The sequence below is a fragment of the Chrysemys picta genome, chromosome 7, assembly GCF_011386835.1.
Source record: "Chrysemys picta bellii isolate R12L10 chromosome 7, ASM1138683v2, whole genome shotgun sequence".
Lineage (NCBI taxonomy): Eukaryota > Metazoa > Chordata > Testudines > Emydidae > Chrysemys > Chrysemys picta.
This window is the reverse complement of record NC_088797.1, coordinates 50,987,305-51,006,298: the sequence shown is the minus strand read 5'-3', so window position 1 is coordinate 51,006,298 and position 18,994 is coordinate 50,987,305. Positions and strand designations below refer to the sequence as shown.

The window sequence follows — 18,994 nt, the reverse complement described above, 5'->3', positions numbered from 1 at the left end:
TTTATAGCCCCACTCCCCCCCTTAACCCTCATTCGAGGGTGGGGATGGTGAGGTCCCAGCAGCAGGTTGGCTGGGAATCAGGATTGGTAAGGTGGAGGGCCGATGGAAGCCTCCAGAGTGTATATTGAAATAATTCTGGAATTACCTGCACTGTACACTTTTATCTGCGAGCTACTCCCAGACATTTAAGAATAATGTTAAACCACATCCAGTGTCTTCCTTCTGGCATAAATGGACAATGGGATTTAGATGCTTTTGAAAAATGTACGTGATGTTAAATACGACTTAGTGCCTAGAATTGATAACGTTGTGATCAATGTTAACTCATTTAAAACCACTACTTTTCCAGTCTACGCTAGCTGTAAAATGGGGTTTAATTTGCTAGTTAAAATGTGTTAGCTAACACATTAAAACCTGGCTATTTCTTCTAGACTGGACATGTCCTGAGGCTATTGGCAGTCTCACTTTGGAAGGTCTTTAGTTCAACTTTGGAAATAAGGCTGCTGAGGGAGGAGGCCAATGTCGCATTTTGGTAGTTCGTCATACTTGACCATGTTTCTTTTGAAAATGAAGCAGGTTTTGGTAAAATTCAGAATGTGCTCAGAAAGTGGCCATCAAAAAAGCCACTTGTTACTTCTCTAGTTAGAAGCCACAACTAATTTACACTCTTTTTAAGTCTTTGTGCCAATGTTAATCAAGGCAGTTTTCTAATCATTGAAACGAACAGGGTTTATTCTAAAAATTCCAAAAAAAAAAAAAAAAATCTCCTTTCGCTCCTGTCTTGTTACGATGTTCTTTATAGTGGATTTAAAGTTCAAAGTAACATGAATTTTCCTTTGCAAATGTCATCAATCTCATATAGGAAATAATCTGAGATGGTTAAAGGGGAGACTCAATTTAAGATGTATTTGAGATGAATTTCCTTACCTACATTCCAGATAACATCTTGGGTTATTAAAGCCTAAAACACAACATACCCTGGCTTATTTTGTCTATTTTAGTTTTGACACTGAGAATCAACTAATTCAGTTTCACTCTCATTATAGTCCATTTCGCTTTCAGGTTCTCCAAATATTTGAGTTTTGAAACAGTTTGGTTGAAATTAAAAGAAAATTATTAATCTTAAATTTCATAAAGATCATAAATCTAAATTATGACCAAATTAGAGGATTGTGTCTTTAACACTATAGTTAGTGATATGCCAAATAGGCACTGGAAGTTTTCATGTGTCACTCTTAAACAGATATTACTTTAAGAAATATTTGCTTAATAAGTTTTACTGAATTCTGTGGACCCAAAGATATAAAAAGGAGTATACAAAGAGAGGTACCAAAATACTGCTAAACCAAGAACTCATCCATAATATCCAATAAGCCAATGGAAGATTAAAGTATTAGAGCTCAATCTTGTGCACTATATTAGATATTTATTTCTAGCATTGCAGATGTGGAATGGTTTCATCTTATGTTTGAGAGCAGAACATCTCCTGTCTGTAAGTCTAGAAGGTGGAATGGATTCAGTGGTCTGTATGAAGGTTAAGTAGTACTTTTACAATGTTAATGAGTTATTTCAATGGCTAAAGTTAATAGTACTTTCTGGTATATATCTGTATACTTAGTAAAATTTGCTGATTTAAAAAATTAAATGGCATGCTTTAAATGTCTGTGCAATCAGTTTTCTTGCTAAATGACCATTACAAATTCAGGAGAAGCTTTTGTCACTTGGAAGTTAGTGTCAAACTTTCCCTAACCTTTTATCAACACTTTAGTGGACATGTTTTTCTGAAGTGTATTTAAAAGTTTGAATTAAGATTTCTAGGTGATTGGGGTTTCCTTTGGGATTGGAGGAGACTATGCCCTACTCACGACTCCCTGATCCCAAACTCCTGACGCATGGATTCGTTCACTGGCTTGCTCCCACCACCACTCTTATTGGGGCTCTTTCATTCCATAGGGTTCTAGATTGGTGGTAAAAGTGAGTGCCTGGAAACTTTAGTAGTGTAGCTTCATTCAGGCTACATGCCTGTCCTTCCTAGTAAGGATCACTCCTGCCTGGGCCCTAATCCTCTCATGAGAGAAGGGTGCTGGGCTGAATCTCTCGCCTGCAGAGGCACCAACTTTGAGTTCCCAGGAGGGGCAGGTTGGTTGACCCCTCTCCCCAGGCCCTGCGCTGCCTCTGTGCTGGTAAGAATCCTTCAGCAGAGAGAAAAGCCAGGCATTCCGAAAAGCTGCTTCATATTTAAATGAACCATTAGGGGCTACCGTGATAGCAGCCTAGAACTTCTTCCCTTCTGACTAGGCCTAAGATAGTCTTTGCAATGTTTCCTCCTCCCCCTCGTTCTAATCCATGGGTGAACGATCAAGTCAAGATGACTTCGGATTTTTTCATGTGATTTTAACACAAACTATTGGTTGTAAACATAATTTTTTCACATTCAAACACACCATGGTATGGGTCTGCTGTGACTGTGCTGCTGTTCCACTTTTATTGGCCATCTTTGATTTTAGCACTTCAAAAAATGTCTCCACTCCCCAAGTCTTTGGTTTTCACTTTGAGTTTGGTGCTCTGGGTACTACAGTTAATGTGTAGAGTTTGGTGATCACCAGATCTAATTGATTGGTGCTTTTCTAGGGGACGTAGAAGGAATCCCATAGCTTTGTTGCATCTCTGTCAGCCTGAGTTTCTAGCTTATAGCTATTTATGCAAATTGACTGGAACACACTGCACCCTTTCTTCCTGGCTTTGTCTGAAAGGATGCTCCTGCATTTGATTTTATTGTGCTTTTGGCCAGGGGCAGTCTCCTTAGTCAGGAGCTAATGCTGTTCTGCATAGTTCATAACACTGAGCATGCCTATCATATTGGGGGCGGAGCGGAGATAGAAATCTCAGCCCTTTCCCTGCTGATCTTTGTTAGCGGTCTGAAACATCGCACTCCTGCTCTGTTCTCTTTTTGTGACTAATTTAGTACATTCTGCACATGGGTGACTTGTAGAGGATGCCTCTGACATGATTTCAGTTCTCGTGGCCTGTCCCAGACTGAACATCTGGTCTGGAGCTTTCTCTGGGCACAGCATGGACATCCTAGGGCTGCACCATACTGTTTTCAGTTCCCCGTTATTTTTTTTTCTTACTGCAAGGATGCAAGATGGAGGGAGAGCTAACAGCAGGTGAATGAAAATTCTGCCAGAGTTGCTGAGTTTTCCCTCCTCCGTGTCCCGCTTTACTGCATACTTGTATGTTTCCCACTTTCCTTTGCTCTTGAGAATACAATCTACCTCTTTAAGTTTCTCCATTTAGTGTGTTTGAAATGGCTCTTGTCTCTGCACAATGCATTCTTCCAAATGTTGGGAGTTCTTTACATTATCACTGGCATAGGCTTCTGTTTGTGACATCCTTCCCCAGGTCTATCAGATCTGTTATGTGGGGCCAAAGCCGGAGAGGTGCTGAGCACCTGCAGCACCCATTAACTTCATGGGGATTTGAATCAGGATTGGGCCAATAGGGAGGCAAAAACATGAGGTAAATGTAGTGCAATTTTGTTCCCTGTCAGTAGACACACTCTACTTTATGTACATGTACAGATTAGACATCCGGCATTCTGATCTTGGCTCTCTGATTACAGCAACTCTCTAAAATACTCTCCAACGGGCTGAATCAGGACTTGGTTAAGTGCTTGCAAATGTCATTCTTGCAGCCCTTTTTGAAAGAGGGGTGTGTGATTGTGGAGCTCTGGATTTGAACACAATAAAAAAATGTATCACGTGAGCCACAGCGCCATGCAGTGAACAATTAAACCAGAGTCTGCTCTGAATGCAAAGTAGTTTCCCAGTGAGGGGCAGCAATACTCCTTCTTAGTGACTCTCCTTTTCAGAGCCCTGCCTCCTCTTAGGAGCAAAGAACTTGCTTTTTCCCCTGCAAGGTGCCCTGATGCGACTGAGGCACTGCAGAACAGAATTGATGCTCCAGGAACATCTGGCTTAATTTGTTTTCTGTTCCTCCTCTCACCTCAGGTGTCTCTTCTAGTGCCTGATCTTATGTCTGCAATTCCAGGTGCTTGCTATATATTGTGCATGAGACTGGTTCCATTCTGCTGTCGTGCTGTGTCAGCCTAGATTTCATTCACCGAGTTAAATCCGAAGCTGCAATTTTTATCTGAATTGCATTTGTACAGTATGATGGATCATGGTAATCTCTAGTAAATATTAATTACTGACAGAATAGAACTGAGATTTGGAAGAGAATTTTATTACTGTACGAGGCCCTATTCTTTGAAGCTCACATACAAGGCAGAAAGGGAGCTGGATTCAGGTTGATACTTAGGACAATTAACATGCAAACCCGGCATTGCTGGGCTAGAACAAGGTGCAGAGAGTGTGTGTGTGTGAAATTTGGGTAGTAAGATGCGAAGTTGGGTCAGGAGACCACTATACTGTGTGGCTTCAACTTCAAGGGAACTTTTGATGTTGCAAACATGATACAAGAAATACAGGAACCCCAAACGTCCAGTGCAGCAAATATAATTCTGAATGGATTTGGCTAACGCACTCCGGACATTTTCTAAGAGACGGGCATCTCCCAGGAAAAGGGACACAGCCATAAATACCTTTGCAAGGAATGTAATGAATCCAAATAATCTGAAAGGTGTAACTGGGGGAGGACAGGGTGACAAAGGAAGAGGATGATCTGAAGCCCTTCATGCCAGATACTGGGTCTCTGACACACTGCCCTACCACAGGCCAGAAAAGGACGGGGGCAGCTGAGGAGTGGGTAAACACTTGAGACATGGGGGTAAGGAACTGTACTGAAATGAATGGTGCAGATGTGCATTAGCTCTTGCAGAATTTCAGACTATATGTGTCATGCAGTTCATTTCCTTTGTTTTAGTTTAGCATGTTCTCTTAATCACTCATGGTTTTAATGAGACCTTTTGAATCGTAGCTGGTTTAGAGGTAAAGTCACTGCAGGATGCCCTTGGGAGGGTGGGAACTGGAGCACTCAACCAAGGCGGTGCCTAAAGAGGGGCTTTCTCCACGAACCTACTGATCACTCGACCACATGGTGTGGCAGGAAGAGGGGATCAAAGCACTTCTTTCAGGTCAAGGGTATCCATCAGAAAGAACTGCTTGGGGAGAGGGATGGGTGAAACGGAATAGAAATTGCCTTAATTCTGCACCAAGTGACATTAACCTACCCTTTCTTATGAGACATCTGCATTTCTGCTCAGATAGTTGGACTACAAAATAAAATCCCCCACACCAGAGAAAGGGGTTTTTCATAAAAGAGAAAAGGAATCATGGCACTTTATATATCTTGTGCTATGAAGATGTGTTTTTACTTTGAATCCCGCCCCCCCCCCTTTGTTAAATGTATAAAACACGCCTAGGAAATGCACTGGCTTAGTTTAAAAGCCAAAGTGAGAAAAGGTTGGAATTTACAGGCCTGCTTCTGTGCCTTTGCTCATAATGCAAAGGACTTTGAGACTCAAAAAGCAGTTGTTAAAGAGCAAAAGTTAATGTAGTCCAAGGATGCACTTTAGCTCTCTCCTGGAGGCATCCTGAGGATTACAATACTAGTCACTCCAAAAAAATAGAGTACATGCTGGCCAGGTTTGCGCTAAAGTTATTGTTGTGGATTAATAAATGTTTGTTTCAGAGCAGCCAGCACCTCCTAGTTATTATAAACCTGGTTTAGTGTTATTGTGTCTTTCTTCTTTAAAAATGCACGTTGCTCACACTATTACCTGTTTTAAGGAGTGGGTCTCACACTTGTCTAGTTTCAGAAGGGGAAATGGGAGTTTCTTAGAGCATCTTTATGTCTAACCAAAACTTGAGCTCAACTTCACGGACCTAAACAGCATCCGAGTGTCAGCCACTGATTTTCTGTGTTTTATTTTGCAGAGACGTTGGGGTGGTGGTAGGAGGGTTTGTGATTGAGGGAAGGGGAAATTGGGTGTTTAAATGTGGCTCTTCTGTATTACAAGGCACTAACACGACTCCCGTCTGTATTTAAATGCTGTCCCCAGGTTACGACTATGGCTATGTCTGCGTGGAGTTTTCACTCTTGGAAGAGGCCATCGGATGCATGGAAGCCAATCAGGTTGCTTTACACTTCGGTCGAATGCTGCTAGAAGACTATTGTTTTGCTGGGGGTGGGTGGAGAGTCAGTGATTTTTGAAATGGTTCAAAAGAAGATCGGCTCTTGTTTTTACACAACACTGCTGCTCAAATGCTAGTGTTCCTAGAAACTTACAAAAGGCTATGTAATGCCTCTGTGAAAGGCTCTGAATGTTCTGCTGTTTCAACTTGAGCACACCTGCAGATTGGCTAGATTTAAAGGCTTGGAGATGAAAAAGATTCCCGGTACAGGTTGTTGCCTTTGTGGGTTTGTACTCACAGTTGGAAAGAGCTCTGCTAGTGTGAAACTCCTCACTGCCCTGTCTGTGCACAGTAATTGTATCTGTCCCCTGTACACAGGGTTCGAGTTAGACACAAACACGCGTCGCTATGGGCGAGGCCTTGGATATGCAGCTCAAATGCTACTTGCCTGCTACTTTTCCATGTGACTCATCTGGGTTGGGAGGATTCCTCATATGTCTCCCCTCTTGTATTCATGTTGTCCTTTGGCAAGTTGGTGTTGCATATGCAAGGTCTGGCCTATGCTCAGTTGCACCTGGTAAATCTGAACGTTTCTAGGGTGACCAAATAGCAAGTGTGAAAAATCGGGACACTTTTTTCAGAGGTGAGAGGGGTGGGGTATAGTCGCCTATATAAGACAAAGCGCATAATATTGGGGTGGTCCCAATAATATCAGGACGTCTGGTCACCCGAGATGTTTCTGAACTCTAAATTTAAAAGAAATGCTCAGCCTTTCTCACACTGAATAAGCTCCCAACTGTAGCAGTAATTCAGATCTGATTGTTTGAAACCTGTTGCTGTTGGGCACCATGCAAGTATCTGACCCTCCAAAGGCTGTAAATCCCAGAAGACAAGAAGAACTGAAATCTACCATTATCACCCATTCCCTGGAAATTGCAGGGAACTGACCGATCACCTGAGAGACAACTACCTAATCGCCGTTCAGTGCTGCCCTAGAACACTCCTCTACTAGATCCCTCTCAATTAGCTCCTGGTCGGGGGAGAATGACTTCCCACCTCCTTTTCAATTTTGCATATGAGCAAGAATTGCCATAGTTATCTAACCCCATTCATACTTTGGAATACCATTGGCTACCTTGCTTAAAGTCTAGCTTCCCCAGCCAAAGGAGAGCCATACAACTTAAAAACTGAGTCACAATTTTAGAATTGTATGGATGTGCAGCTACCATGAATGTGCATACAGCCCACCTGTTAGATGTGGCACGTGTGTACGTACATCTACAGTTACAATAGCAGTGCAAAGTCTGAGCACATTCCTGTTCTAAAAACTTGGTGCTAAATGTTGTAGAAATGCTCCCATTGCTTCTGATTTTTAATACCAATGGGAATGTGTGCAGGCTGACGTAATCCCAGTACTGCTGGTGTCCCCGATGAGGTCACCTGGCAAAAAAGGATGCCTTCAGGGAAGCTCCGGAATTTGTACCATTTTAATGGGATGCTGTCACAGTGGGTGAGGCTAAAATCTGATTTCCCTTCTGTGTTGCCACCCATGCTTTCACTGCCACCATGATTGTTTCCATGTAAAACAGGAAAACCTGTACATAACTTGGTGTGAACAGCATAGTAACTAAACCCCCACTGTATGCACTCACCTCGCCTCAGCTCATCTTATCTGCGATAGCCAGTGTCCCCTTGATGGGACAGCCCTGGGCACCTGAGGAAGCTCCTCCCCATCTGGGTAGAATGCTCTTCCCACTCTCCTGTTGGGACATCTACAGGCACTGGAGCAGGTGTCTGTTTTTGTTCAAATAGGAGAGGTAAGGACAGGTAAGGTTTCCATCCCTCACTTTGCGATGGGGCACCTGTAGTTATCCAGGGAGTGTTCCTACCCCACGTAGGGTGCATGTAGGAATCCGGGCAAGTTACCCTACACACATCTGAGAGGGTCCAGCTGGGGACATGCGCAGGCTGCCCCTTGGAATGACATACCTATCCTTCCCTTCCTCTCCAACACTTGCTTGCACTCTGCAGTGCTGGCAGCATAGAGAGAAAATTCCTATGCCCCAGACACACACTTGCATGTTTCATCCCAGCCATGATAGGGCGCCAGCAGTCACCTGGGTAGTCTATCCATCCTGCCACATGCATCCTGGTGGAGGCACCTCCAGGCCCCGCATGTAGTGATGTCTTCTGATCATCCTGCTGGCAGCATGGGGCTGTGTTAAGTGTGGAGAATGTCTAGAAGGTGTGATCATCTCGATGGGAACGTTGCAAGGTCTGTTCTTAGGCCAGTTCTGTCAGGACCTCCCAATTGTGACCGTGTCCTGTTCATTGCAACAGTTGTTAGTGGTTAATGTGTGGCAAGTTGTGTTCCTCAGCATGAGCCTGATCGAAACCCAACTGAAATCAGTGGGAAGGCTTCCACTGACTTTGGTGAGACTTGGATCAGCTAGCAACCCCCCCGCTCTTCTCCTCCCCCTCCCCCGCACTCATGGGTGACCAGTATGTGGTGCTTGACAGAATTAGGGAAAATGGCCTCTAATTTAGGACAAAATACTAAACGTTTTTTTAATCAACAATACCTGCTGTGAGGCTGGTAACTAGCCTTTCAGCTCTGAGTCCAAATTGAGCTCATTTGTATGATGGGTGGATGGGGGAATGTCATCGCTCCGTCCCCACAAGACAGGACTCGCACCATTTTAATCTCTTCCTGGGTGGGGCCCAGGACTGAGTTGTTAGGGAGAAAATGTCACATCACCAGGCTGAGAAAGTATCTGAATTTGTACAAACTCTAATAAGAGTGCTTATGCAGTGGCTTGGGTGCCCTGGACAATCTTTTAACAATATACTAATAACTAAACCTTTTGGTTACCCCAGTCAGATCAAATAATATAGAAAGACCAAGAACTAATAACTTCTCCATGCTGTTCCCCCCAGAGTGCCACAGCCCCACTACCCAACAGCTATCTCCTGGGCTAAGAGTGATGTCTTTCATAGAGGCAGGAAGCTTACGCTGACCCTGGCTGGATACAATTTGGCAACTCTTTTCCTTATTCTCTTCACTTAATACAAATCAGCATTTGGTTTATTGTGGTATTTCCAGATTCCAAATCACAGATTTACCAGGTCCAGCTATTTGTCCAGTAAATGTAGCATGGGTGTGTGTATTGGGTTTCCGAGGAGGCTTTCTACTGAATGCATTGAGGTGAAGAAACTTCCCTCTTCTCCAGTGCTGTCCTGATTCTGTTATGGAAGGATGCCTTTCATACCACTGCTCACCCACCAGTTTTCACAGCTGTAGCTAAAGGGATTAAAACATCCCCATTTCTAATTAGCATGGTGACATTTCAGGGGTTAATGGCACAAAGAGGTCACTTTAATCCATGGGCAGCCTAACTCTGCTCCATTCATGGCTACATTGGCAACTTGCCAGTAGCTCAAAGGCCACCTCCAATATGTCTGAAATGGGAAATATTGCATTCGCCTTCCTCCTGCTTGCTCAGTTCAGGATGGAGAACTGCTGGCTGCAAACTGGAATCTCCAGGGACCTGCACCTCTGTTAGAGAAGGTTGGCTGCAAGCTGCTTTGCAGAACTTCCTGGGTTGCATTTGGCCACCTCTGTTTTAATGCTGTTGGTAACTGGTGCTTTTGTTGGTTTTGTTGTCAGTTGTCTGCGTCATTAGGTTTTGAGGGTGGAGACTTCTTCCGTGTTCATATGGCAATCTTGGCCTTCTTTGGTGAGATGCAGGGTATATTCAGAGGACTTATCTGTGTTGGTCTTTAATGCTGATTTATCTGGCTTCTTCCAAAGAACTTTTCCATCCTTTAAAACCTGAGGGAAGGTGAATGGTCCCTTGTGTATATAAGGTCCATCTTCTTTCATCTCCTTCATGTACATACTCAATGCTGCCTGCCAGGCACAATGATGTGTTCCTCCTAGTGGGATTAGTGCTCTGGCTTCTTAGGAGCAGCCTCATGAAAGAAGTAATTACTAGGACACTGCTTCTTGGTATGAAATTGGATCTATCTGAGGGGCTGCAGCCCCTTGTAGGGAATGTGACTCCATGGCAGGGCTCTCTCATCTTCAGGAGAAATGCTGGCTCCATTTAAAACCCCCTGGACTTGTTCTTGGGCACCAAATGATCAGCTTTTTCTGGGAGGAAATGAGGCAGGGATCTGAGCTACAGTGGACCTACTGTGTTCAGTGAATAGTGAAATCAAGCCTTCCAGTGCATGTTAGGAGAGTAGAGTGTTTTTAGCCCCATGCACTCCCTTCAATCATTATAGTGGATGGAAAGGGAGAAGCAAAAAGATGCATCTGTCGCTACCTGGATGTTTTCTTTGCTCTGTGAGATAGGGCTGATGGTGATGTGTGTTGGACAAGGTGTGTGACTTGTCAAACTTGTGGACAGGAGAACCAATAGAAAATTGGGGCAAATGAATGATTTTGACAGTACTCATAGTGCCTGCCCCACTGAACTCCTCCCAGGCCCCTCGCCCCAAGAAATGTTGGCAGCATGGTTATTTCGTGTGCCCTCCTGCCAGTGGCTGACTCTTGCCTGCTGTTTGCTTCTGCTCCCTTACAGGGGTCTGGAAGTTGTGGAGGGGAGGTTAGCGTTAATTTCCAGGACAGACTTACTATAATGCTGGAGTTCTGTGGGCACATGCTAGATTGGTTGTTCCATGACTTGCTCTCGCATTGCACAGAGATCCATGTGTCCTTGTAGGTGGCACATATCAAAGAGCTGCCAGTTTCTACTGCAACAACACCTGTTCCCATTTCTTTTTCTAATGCACTCATGCCTCCTTCCCCTTTTGCCATGCACCAGAGGGGAGCAGGGGGCCCTTAGCTTTACCTGAGCAGACCCCACATCGGCGAGATCAGAATGTTAAATCAATGTCTAGAGTTTTTCTGCTCTTGTGTGTCCCTCTTCCTTTATCCTTTCATTAAACTAATATATCTGCGATGTAGCGCTTAGTAATGATCAGCAGGAACTTCACTGCAGCTGTTTGTTAAAATCCATGTGGCTGTTGGAAAAGCAATGGATTGCTGTGTTGCTTTCTGCCATTTACATCCTTTGAGGCAGGGGGGTTAGGATTTACAGGACTTGAAGGCATTTGGCAATAACAACTTAGGATGCTCAGCTCCAAGAACGCTGATTGTGGAAGACTTAGAATTATCCCCAATGCATTTACTGCTTAATTTCGGCCTGTAAATATCTGTAGCACTTGTGTGGTGGTCTTTGGGGGCATGTTGTGTGCCTGACAAGAAGCACATTGCAATCCATGTGGGGGATTGTTACCCAGCGTAGAAGCGAATGTTGGAAATTAATTTTGTCTAGCGTTGGCAGGTGGTGTTAATTACAGGGGCCTCTGATTGGTCCGTAAACCTGAAGAAATGTTCTCTACATAATTGGAGACCAGACTTCTCTATATACCTTTTCTAGGATTAATATTTGTCTTGGGTGTAAGGCATTCTGCCCTTCACTTGCTCAGCAAAGGAAACACTTCCCAGGTTACTCTGTCTCCTGCAGTTGTGTGTGGTAGTGATAATGTTTGTAAGTGTGCTCAGGTTATAAGTCCTCAGCGTCCTGTGTAAACTCCAATGTCCCGCACGCAAGGAGAGCAGGAGAAGACCCCATTCAGGTCACACGCTCCTCTTGGCACCAGGGTCCTGGGATAAAAAACAGAAGCGTGTTATTTTCTGGTTTGCGTTAAACATACCCTGTTTTTCTTGTTAATTTTATTGAGCACAGGGGGTGTTTTGCAGCTTTGCATATTGCAAGGGAGAGTGTCCCTCTGTTGTGTTCTGTATTCAAAATGTCCTGGTTTAAACCATAAGGATTTCTGGCAGTGTGCTTTGGAGTCTCCTGTACTGCTTGTTCTCATTTGGAAAGTGGGAGGAAGGTGTCTCGTTCCTGTGAAGTGATTCCTCCCATAAATCTTCCTACCAAGATGAGGAGCAGCAGAATGGTGAACTAATATGTTCTGTAGCCCAGTGGGTTGTTAAAAGGTGCCGTTAGTGGGCTGTATGTTGATCGGATGAGAGGATGTTCAGATAAAACAGCAATGTCGTTGATTTCTTTTGTTGTATTTGATTCAAAGTTGCTTACATGCATTTGTCATGAGCTGACTCTCAGCCTCTTTTCAGTGGGTCTTGAGCTGCTGGGTCACCTGATTGTTCACTCCTGCTTGTTTTGCCATGGTAACTGCCACCTTAGATCACTGTGTCACTTGGATTTTATTACTTGAGAAAGGGAAGGGATTAGTTCAGCAGTGTTACAGATCTGCCATTGGCCCGAGTCTTGTTTGCTGGCTAGTTGATTTGTACTTCCTGGTATCCTACAGATGCCTATGTATATACCTGTACTCACATTTGACATGGCTGCAGTGTGTGGTCATCTGTGCGTAGGGGAACGATTTAAGATTTGTGCACCAGAGTGATCTTCCTTATGCTAAGGGGAATTCATCACATTGTACAGCTTTTGACCAACTAAGAAACTGTTTCATTCTTCTCCTAGTATTTAACATTTCTCTGGGTCTTTTCCTTCTATCATCTCCCCCAATCTCAGCCTTTGTCTCTTCCCCTGAATCTTCGTTTGAGGTCTTCCCTTATTGTGTGGGAAGTCTTCTGGGATCTCCCTCCTCCAAAGGCTGTACAGTTCACTGACCCTTCCCCAGCTAAGGACAAGAGCTCCTCCAGCCTGCCAGGTGAGGTGTGCACCCTCCTGCTAAGGAGCTGTGTTCTGCCCTGCTAGCTCAGGGAGAAAAGGAACCAAATTAGCCAACTTGGTTCCAAACTAACCTGCTGCAACCAGATGGGCTGTGTAGCTATCTGCTCTGCTCAATCTCTTCCCTCACCCTTTTTTGAGGAGCATTTCTCTTTCTCCTGGCAAACATCATGGAATATAATGTTTGCCTGAAGCTCAGTTACATAATGTAAGCTTTTGCTGAGTGCCAGGTGGAGTGGATAAAGAGCTTCCTTTTTTTAGACTGCGACTGTAGCGCCTGCCTGTGGAAGTGAGGTTGCACATCAGTGCCCGCAATGTTCCAGTTCGCCCCCATTGAATAACAGCACTCGGCTCTCCCCAAGTGCTGTGCAATATTCACTGACGGGGTTGTTTAAAAGTTGAAAAGTGAAGCAATGTGAAATCCTTTGCTAGTCAAGATTTTGTGCAGTGCAGACTGCAGGTAAGTCTACTCCATGCCTCTCTTATGGGTCTGTAAGCATCTGTAGGATGTGATTTACTGCAGAGGCTGAGCTAAAATAAGAAAAACCCGGTTTCAGCCATTACCATAATACAAGGCCCCTTCCTAAGTGATGCGGCCTTTGGCATCTTGTTCCTTCAGGCCACTTGGTAACTAAGATTTTTGTCTTGTGTTAAGACTGTGAAGGATGTGCCTTATGTGTACCTTTGGAGGTATAAACACTACCCAGTCCATGTAGCCATCAGGTCCCTTGCTCCTACAGGGTGTTAGCAGGACCTTTGTGTGAAGGAAGAGCATCATAGATTCATAGACTTTAAGGTCAGAAGGGACCATTATGATTGTCTAGTCTGACCTCCTGCACAATGCAGGCCACAGAATCTCATCTGTAATAAACCCTAACCTATGTCTGAGCTATTGAAGTCCTCAAATCATGGTTTAAAGACTTCAAGGTGCAGAGAATCCTCCAGTAAGTGACCTGTGCCCCACGCTGCAAAGGAAGGCGAAACCCCCCCAGGGCCTCTGCCAATGTGCCCTGGAGGAAAATTACTTCTCAACGTGTCAGGACAGAGGTCTATCTTAAGGCAAGTTAAAAGGCACTTATACTAAGTTGATTTCTTATTTTATGGATGCTTGTATAGACTCAGTGTGAAGAACCATAAATATAGGTATGTAGATATTATTTATTTTGTCTTAAGTATATCTAAGGTGCTTATCACCTTGGCACCAAAGTGCTGCAGAGAGGGGTAACATCAATGTTCCCTCTAATTTTTTCCATCCCTGTGCGGAATAAATTTTATGTGCACTGAGGTATGTGCAGATGTGCGCCACCAGTAGAAACAAAAAACTAGATATAATATATATTTTTAAAAAGTTACAATAGGGATAATTACTCCAGCCAAGACAGGTTAGGCATTCTATAATTCACTACTCAAAGAATTAAATTTCAGTGTAAGAGAGAAATAAAAATTGTGCAATGCATAGACCAGTCAAAAAACTAAAATAACAGCACTTTGAAAGAATAAAATTACAGAGAATATATGTGCATTGCAGGAAGACCAAGGAGTAACAACAACAATAATACAAATATGTGTTGGGAGGTGAGTGTGAAAGTGTGTGTGTGTGTGTGTCTGTGTGTGAGAGAGACTGACTCTGTGTGCTGGCTGCTGGGGAAGTCTCTGAGAGACCATGCGCTGTCTCTTTAAGGCACTCGCTCACGGCTCGGAAGGCTTGTTCAGACCTCAGAAGCTCTCCTGCTCCTGAGCCGTGTCCCCCCTCCCATGCTCTGTGGAGATGGGGTACAGGAGTGGGTGGAGGGAGACACCCTGACATCAGCATCCCCCTCTCGCCACACTCTGCACAGCCAGCAGGAGGGTCCCAGGAGCAGCTGGCCAGGGGCTCCAAGGCAGAGGGCAGGAGCAATGTGGCCACAAAGCAGCGGGAGGAGGGGCACCTGAACACCCGCTGCCGGATGTGCGTGGTTCTGCTAATCAAGTGCGTGGCACTTGAATCATTCCTGGGCGGCTGCCTGACTGCGCAGCTTAGAGGGAACACAGGATAGCATGTAGGGTAGCAATGTTTGGAGTATATTAGTCGATTTCCTGTGTGTGTGCGCGTAGAATAGTTAATGGGGGAGATTTTTGAAAGAAGCTCCTAAATCCTCTGGGCAAAGTCCCACAGAAAGATAATGGAACTCATGATCCTAACTGTCTTAAGTGCTTTTGAAAGTCCTCCCCAAAGCAGCAAGAGATCCCCATGAGCCATGACAAGTAGTGAGACAATAATGTTACTGAGATTTCTTGAAGGATGCAGGGTGAGGCACTATGAGGGAAACTACAGAGCCATGGCTCAAATTCCCTACAGGTGTCTGAAGATGGAACATGTTCCTCCTGTTATGGCGGTTTGATGTCTGGAGGTGATAGATACACTTTCCCAATCAAGAGTCCATCTTCCATCAACAGTTCTCAGTGGTGTGCACATTGTAAGAAAGGTGGCATTCGTCATCCTCCCCAGCCCACCATTGGGCACAATACCAAGTGCATTGTAGTGTCTTTCCAACCGGTTTTAGAGCGATATGGCCTAACCAGATCCTTCTGGATTATTTCTCCAAGGATCTACCTGTATACCAGGCCTCAATATGTTGAGGGCAAGGCTCAACAGAATGTTCAGTTTTGGGAAGCATTTTAACATAGGTTTGTTTATTTTTCATTTTTATGGTTCCTTGGTGCTAATGGTTTCCCTCCTCTAACGCCTACGCTATTGGCACTTGGGTTGTGTGGAACAGTAAGATAAGGAGTACTTGTGGCACCTTAGAGACTAACAAATTTATTTGAGCATAAGCTTTTGTGGGCTTCAGCCCACTTCATTGGATGCATAGAATGGAACACATAGTAAGGAGATATATATATACACACATACAGAGAACGTGAAAAGGTGGGAGTTGCCCTACCAACTCTAAGAGGCTAATTAAGAGAAAAAGCTTTTGTAGTGATAATCAAGATAGCCCACCTCAGACAGTTTGACAAGAAGGTGTGAGGATACTTAACAAATAGATTCAATGTGTAATGGCTCAGCCATTCCCAGTCTCCATTCAAGCCCAAATTGATGGTATCCATTCATCAATTAGGTATGAGTCTAATGACTGAAGAAACTTCAACCTGTACGCAATAGTTGGGATGGAGGAAGGCAGGATCATTTTCTCTGCTGCCTCTTTGCGTCTCTCTCGCATCATCTTATATAAGCTATGGCTGGACTTAGCTCCTTTTCCGAAGAGTCATAGGGACACTAAAATGGATGTGTGAATTTGGGTTCACTTCTTGATATATTGGTTCCTGTCTGTTTTGTTCTCAAGATATCAATCAAGTTTGGGTTCACCTTGTTCAATTCCACCTACAGACGGGGGAAAAAGTACTGTGAACTTGATGGGGATCACTGAATTGTGCAAACTTTTGTCTCTATAATTGTACAGTTTGCTCATGGTTTCTGGTTCAGATCTCACCTGACTTGGTAATGCTTTAGACCAAAGATGAGACCCAATTACAATGAAATGAGAGACAAAATGTAACATATTGGTTTGAGTGCATCAGTGTGACACCTAATAGGTGTCAATACTGAATGTTTGCATTTGCAGTGACCAGATTCCATGGCCAAGTCTCTCTTATCGCTAATCAAATTAGATGAGTGCATTCAGTGCCTTCTAGAAGATGAGCAGGCCACTTCCAGAAGCAGATTCTCAAAGGTACGCAGACATCAAGTGTTGAATCGAATGAATTCTACTCTAAATGAAGGGCAGGGCTCTCGGAAGGCACATGACTCAAGGAATCTGATCTTTGGAAAGGGTGTTGTCTGCAGGATGTCCTTTTTTTATCTTCAGAGAAACTGGGGCAGACCCTCACTTCTGTGAAGAAACGCATGGAATCTTGAAGTTTGGGGAGGGGGGGGGGGGTCATTCCGATGGCCTTCAACTGCCTGGCCTGAGGGAGGGTGAGGGTAAAAATCTGTAGCACATAGTGTTTTTCACCCAGTGCTCTCAAAGCACTTTACATGGGATAAGCCCCTTTAGAATAGACATAATGCAGAGTGGAGTGGGTTTGAGAGGCCAAAATGTCCTGGATTGGGTGCCAGCCTTCATGCTTCAGTTCCGTTTCCCCACGTGTTGGACACCAGATTAGGACCATGACAGTGTAACCATGCACTATATGCGGTCATTATTAAGGCAATTTAGTGTTTGTAGTTCCAGGTTAAACTCATTGCTACAGATTTAGGGGGGCTTCCTCCCCTACTCCTCTCCCCCACCAATGGTGTCACTGCAGGGCAGAGTAAAGATGGTTTGTGTGCCCTAACTGCATTCTTCCATGATTACACACATGGATTCTGTTTTGATTTCTCTCTTGGTACTCATGTCCCAGGCACGTGAAATCAGATTCTTTTGGCAGGCAGTGTCCATGGGTGCAGTGTCTGTGCATCCCCCACACCCAAAGGCATAAAGAGTGGAGCTGACCCAACCATCCCTCATGTTGTTCTTACCACCCATGGCAGCGAGGCAGTTTCTGGCTGCTTCTCTCCCCGCTGTGTTCATTTAGAGTTGGTGCTTCGGTGGGCTTGTTGCCTGTTGGAGATACACACGCTATTCTTTTCAGTCAGGTTCTGATTTTTAGGCTAAAAACTCCCCTGTACAGGAGCTCTAGCAAAATGGCAGAAATGAAATCCCTGGTGTCCTTTTTCTGAAGCTTCAATGATCTACACTCCTGGTGTCTGCTCTGTTTAGGAGAGGGATAATGTAACATGTCTCCTCCTATAAGGGTACTCAAAAAGCTAGAGAAGCCCACCTAATATTGTTTTCCCTGGAGCACTCTATGCACGCCTCCTCGGAGATGGTTAAACCTCAGTTCTCCAGTCATTTCTTCTGTCCACAAGTGCTCCAGTGAGCAAGGATTCCACCTTGAGCTCCCAGGCTATGGCAGCCAAGAGATTTTAGTCATCCGCCACCATTCCAGCCTCTGACAACTCAAATCCGGAGGTGAAACGGGTTAGGTCACCCTCTCTAGTGCCTACTGAATCAAGGCCCAAGGCTCGGTCTGACACATGGCGGGGTGACTTTGAATTCCTCTGGTGCACCAGTACTGAGTGTTGGGAGAGTGCCAGCAGTGCCCACTAAACCAGTGGACTGTCTCTCCTGGTACTGATCCCTCACCACTCGACAATCTCCTAACTGTGTTCACAGTGCTCAGTATCCATGTACCAGTACTAAGGGCATATACATATAGGGTGATTTATCTGTGGGCCAGGTACTGGAGTCTCCTCCTCTTGAGAGAATGGGGGTGGTGTAACCTGCTACTGGGATGTCGGTACAGTAGGCAAAGGAAATATCTCTGGTATTGCCTGCAATACCAGACCTGCCCAGCTAGAGGAGAGCACAACAGAGCCAGGGCACTCCTGACAGGACGGCCCCTGGCTTGGAACAGGTGTACTCCTTTTGTCATGCCCCTTGAAGCACAATAGGGACTCCTCTCCTACATACTTTGCTTCCTGACTCCCACTGTGCTACCCAAGGGGGGAAGAGACTCTGGGGAGGATTCAGTAAGGGATAGGAGAGAATGACCTAAGGCTCATAGGGAACATTCCTCTGGTATCTCCTATGAGAGTCCCACTCCAGTGCCTATGCCCATATCAGCTTTGGCCCTACTAGATGCCCCAGGGGTTTAGTCCTGTTCACACAAGTCTGCCTCTTTGGCCACCGCTAGGGTTTGCTCCCTTCCCCAAAGAGGCCATATAAGTTACCACAGCCAGCTCAGCTAGTGCAGGCTCAAATCTTGGAAAGGCAAGAGAAGGCAAGTGACTAAGAACAGCATCTTCAAGGAGAAGAACAACTTGTTCCCTGCTGCAATCTCATCTTTCCCGACAAGGCAATGAGTCCCTCAATGCCTCCTTCACTTTATGACTTCAAGGCATTCCAAGAGCTCATCAGGTACACGGCAGAGACTCTGGAAGTGGCTGAAGAGAAACCTCTCAGACTCCTGGACATTGTGCACCCTGTTATACCTATAAACAAAAGTTGGAACCTGCAAAAGACCCGTGGCACATGCTAGCATCCATTCTGGCCACATCCAAGTGAGCTGAGGAGGTACAATGTTCCTTCCAATGGATCTGAATATTTTATTTCCACCTAGTACTAGGGTCACTTGTAGGTACAG

At 44.8% G+C, this 18,994-nt stretch overlaps 1 protein-coding gene across 6 annotated transcripts in view; it reads left to right on the top strand.

Moving 5' to 3' along the window:
- The window catches only part of RBM6 (RNA binding motif protein 6), a 150,052-nt gene that overhangs the window by 56,995 nt on the left and 74,063 nt on the right, over positions 1 to 18,994 (top strand). For all 6 annotated transcript variants that reach the window (XR_010589143.1, XM_065551412.1, XM_005289342.5 and 3 more), the window contains exon 6: positions 6,023 to 6,096. Coding sequence is in view for 5 of the 6 variants with exons in the window: in XM_065551412.1 (XP_065407484.1) it covers positions 6,023 to 6,096 (74 nt within the window). In the remaining variant the exon portion in view is untranslated. The remainder of the gene's footprint in view (positions 1 to 6,022; positions 6,097 to 18,994) is intronic.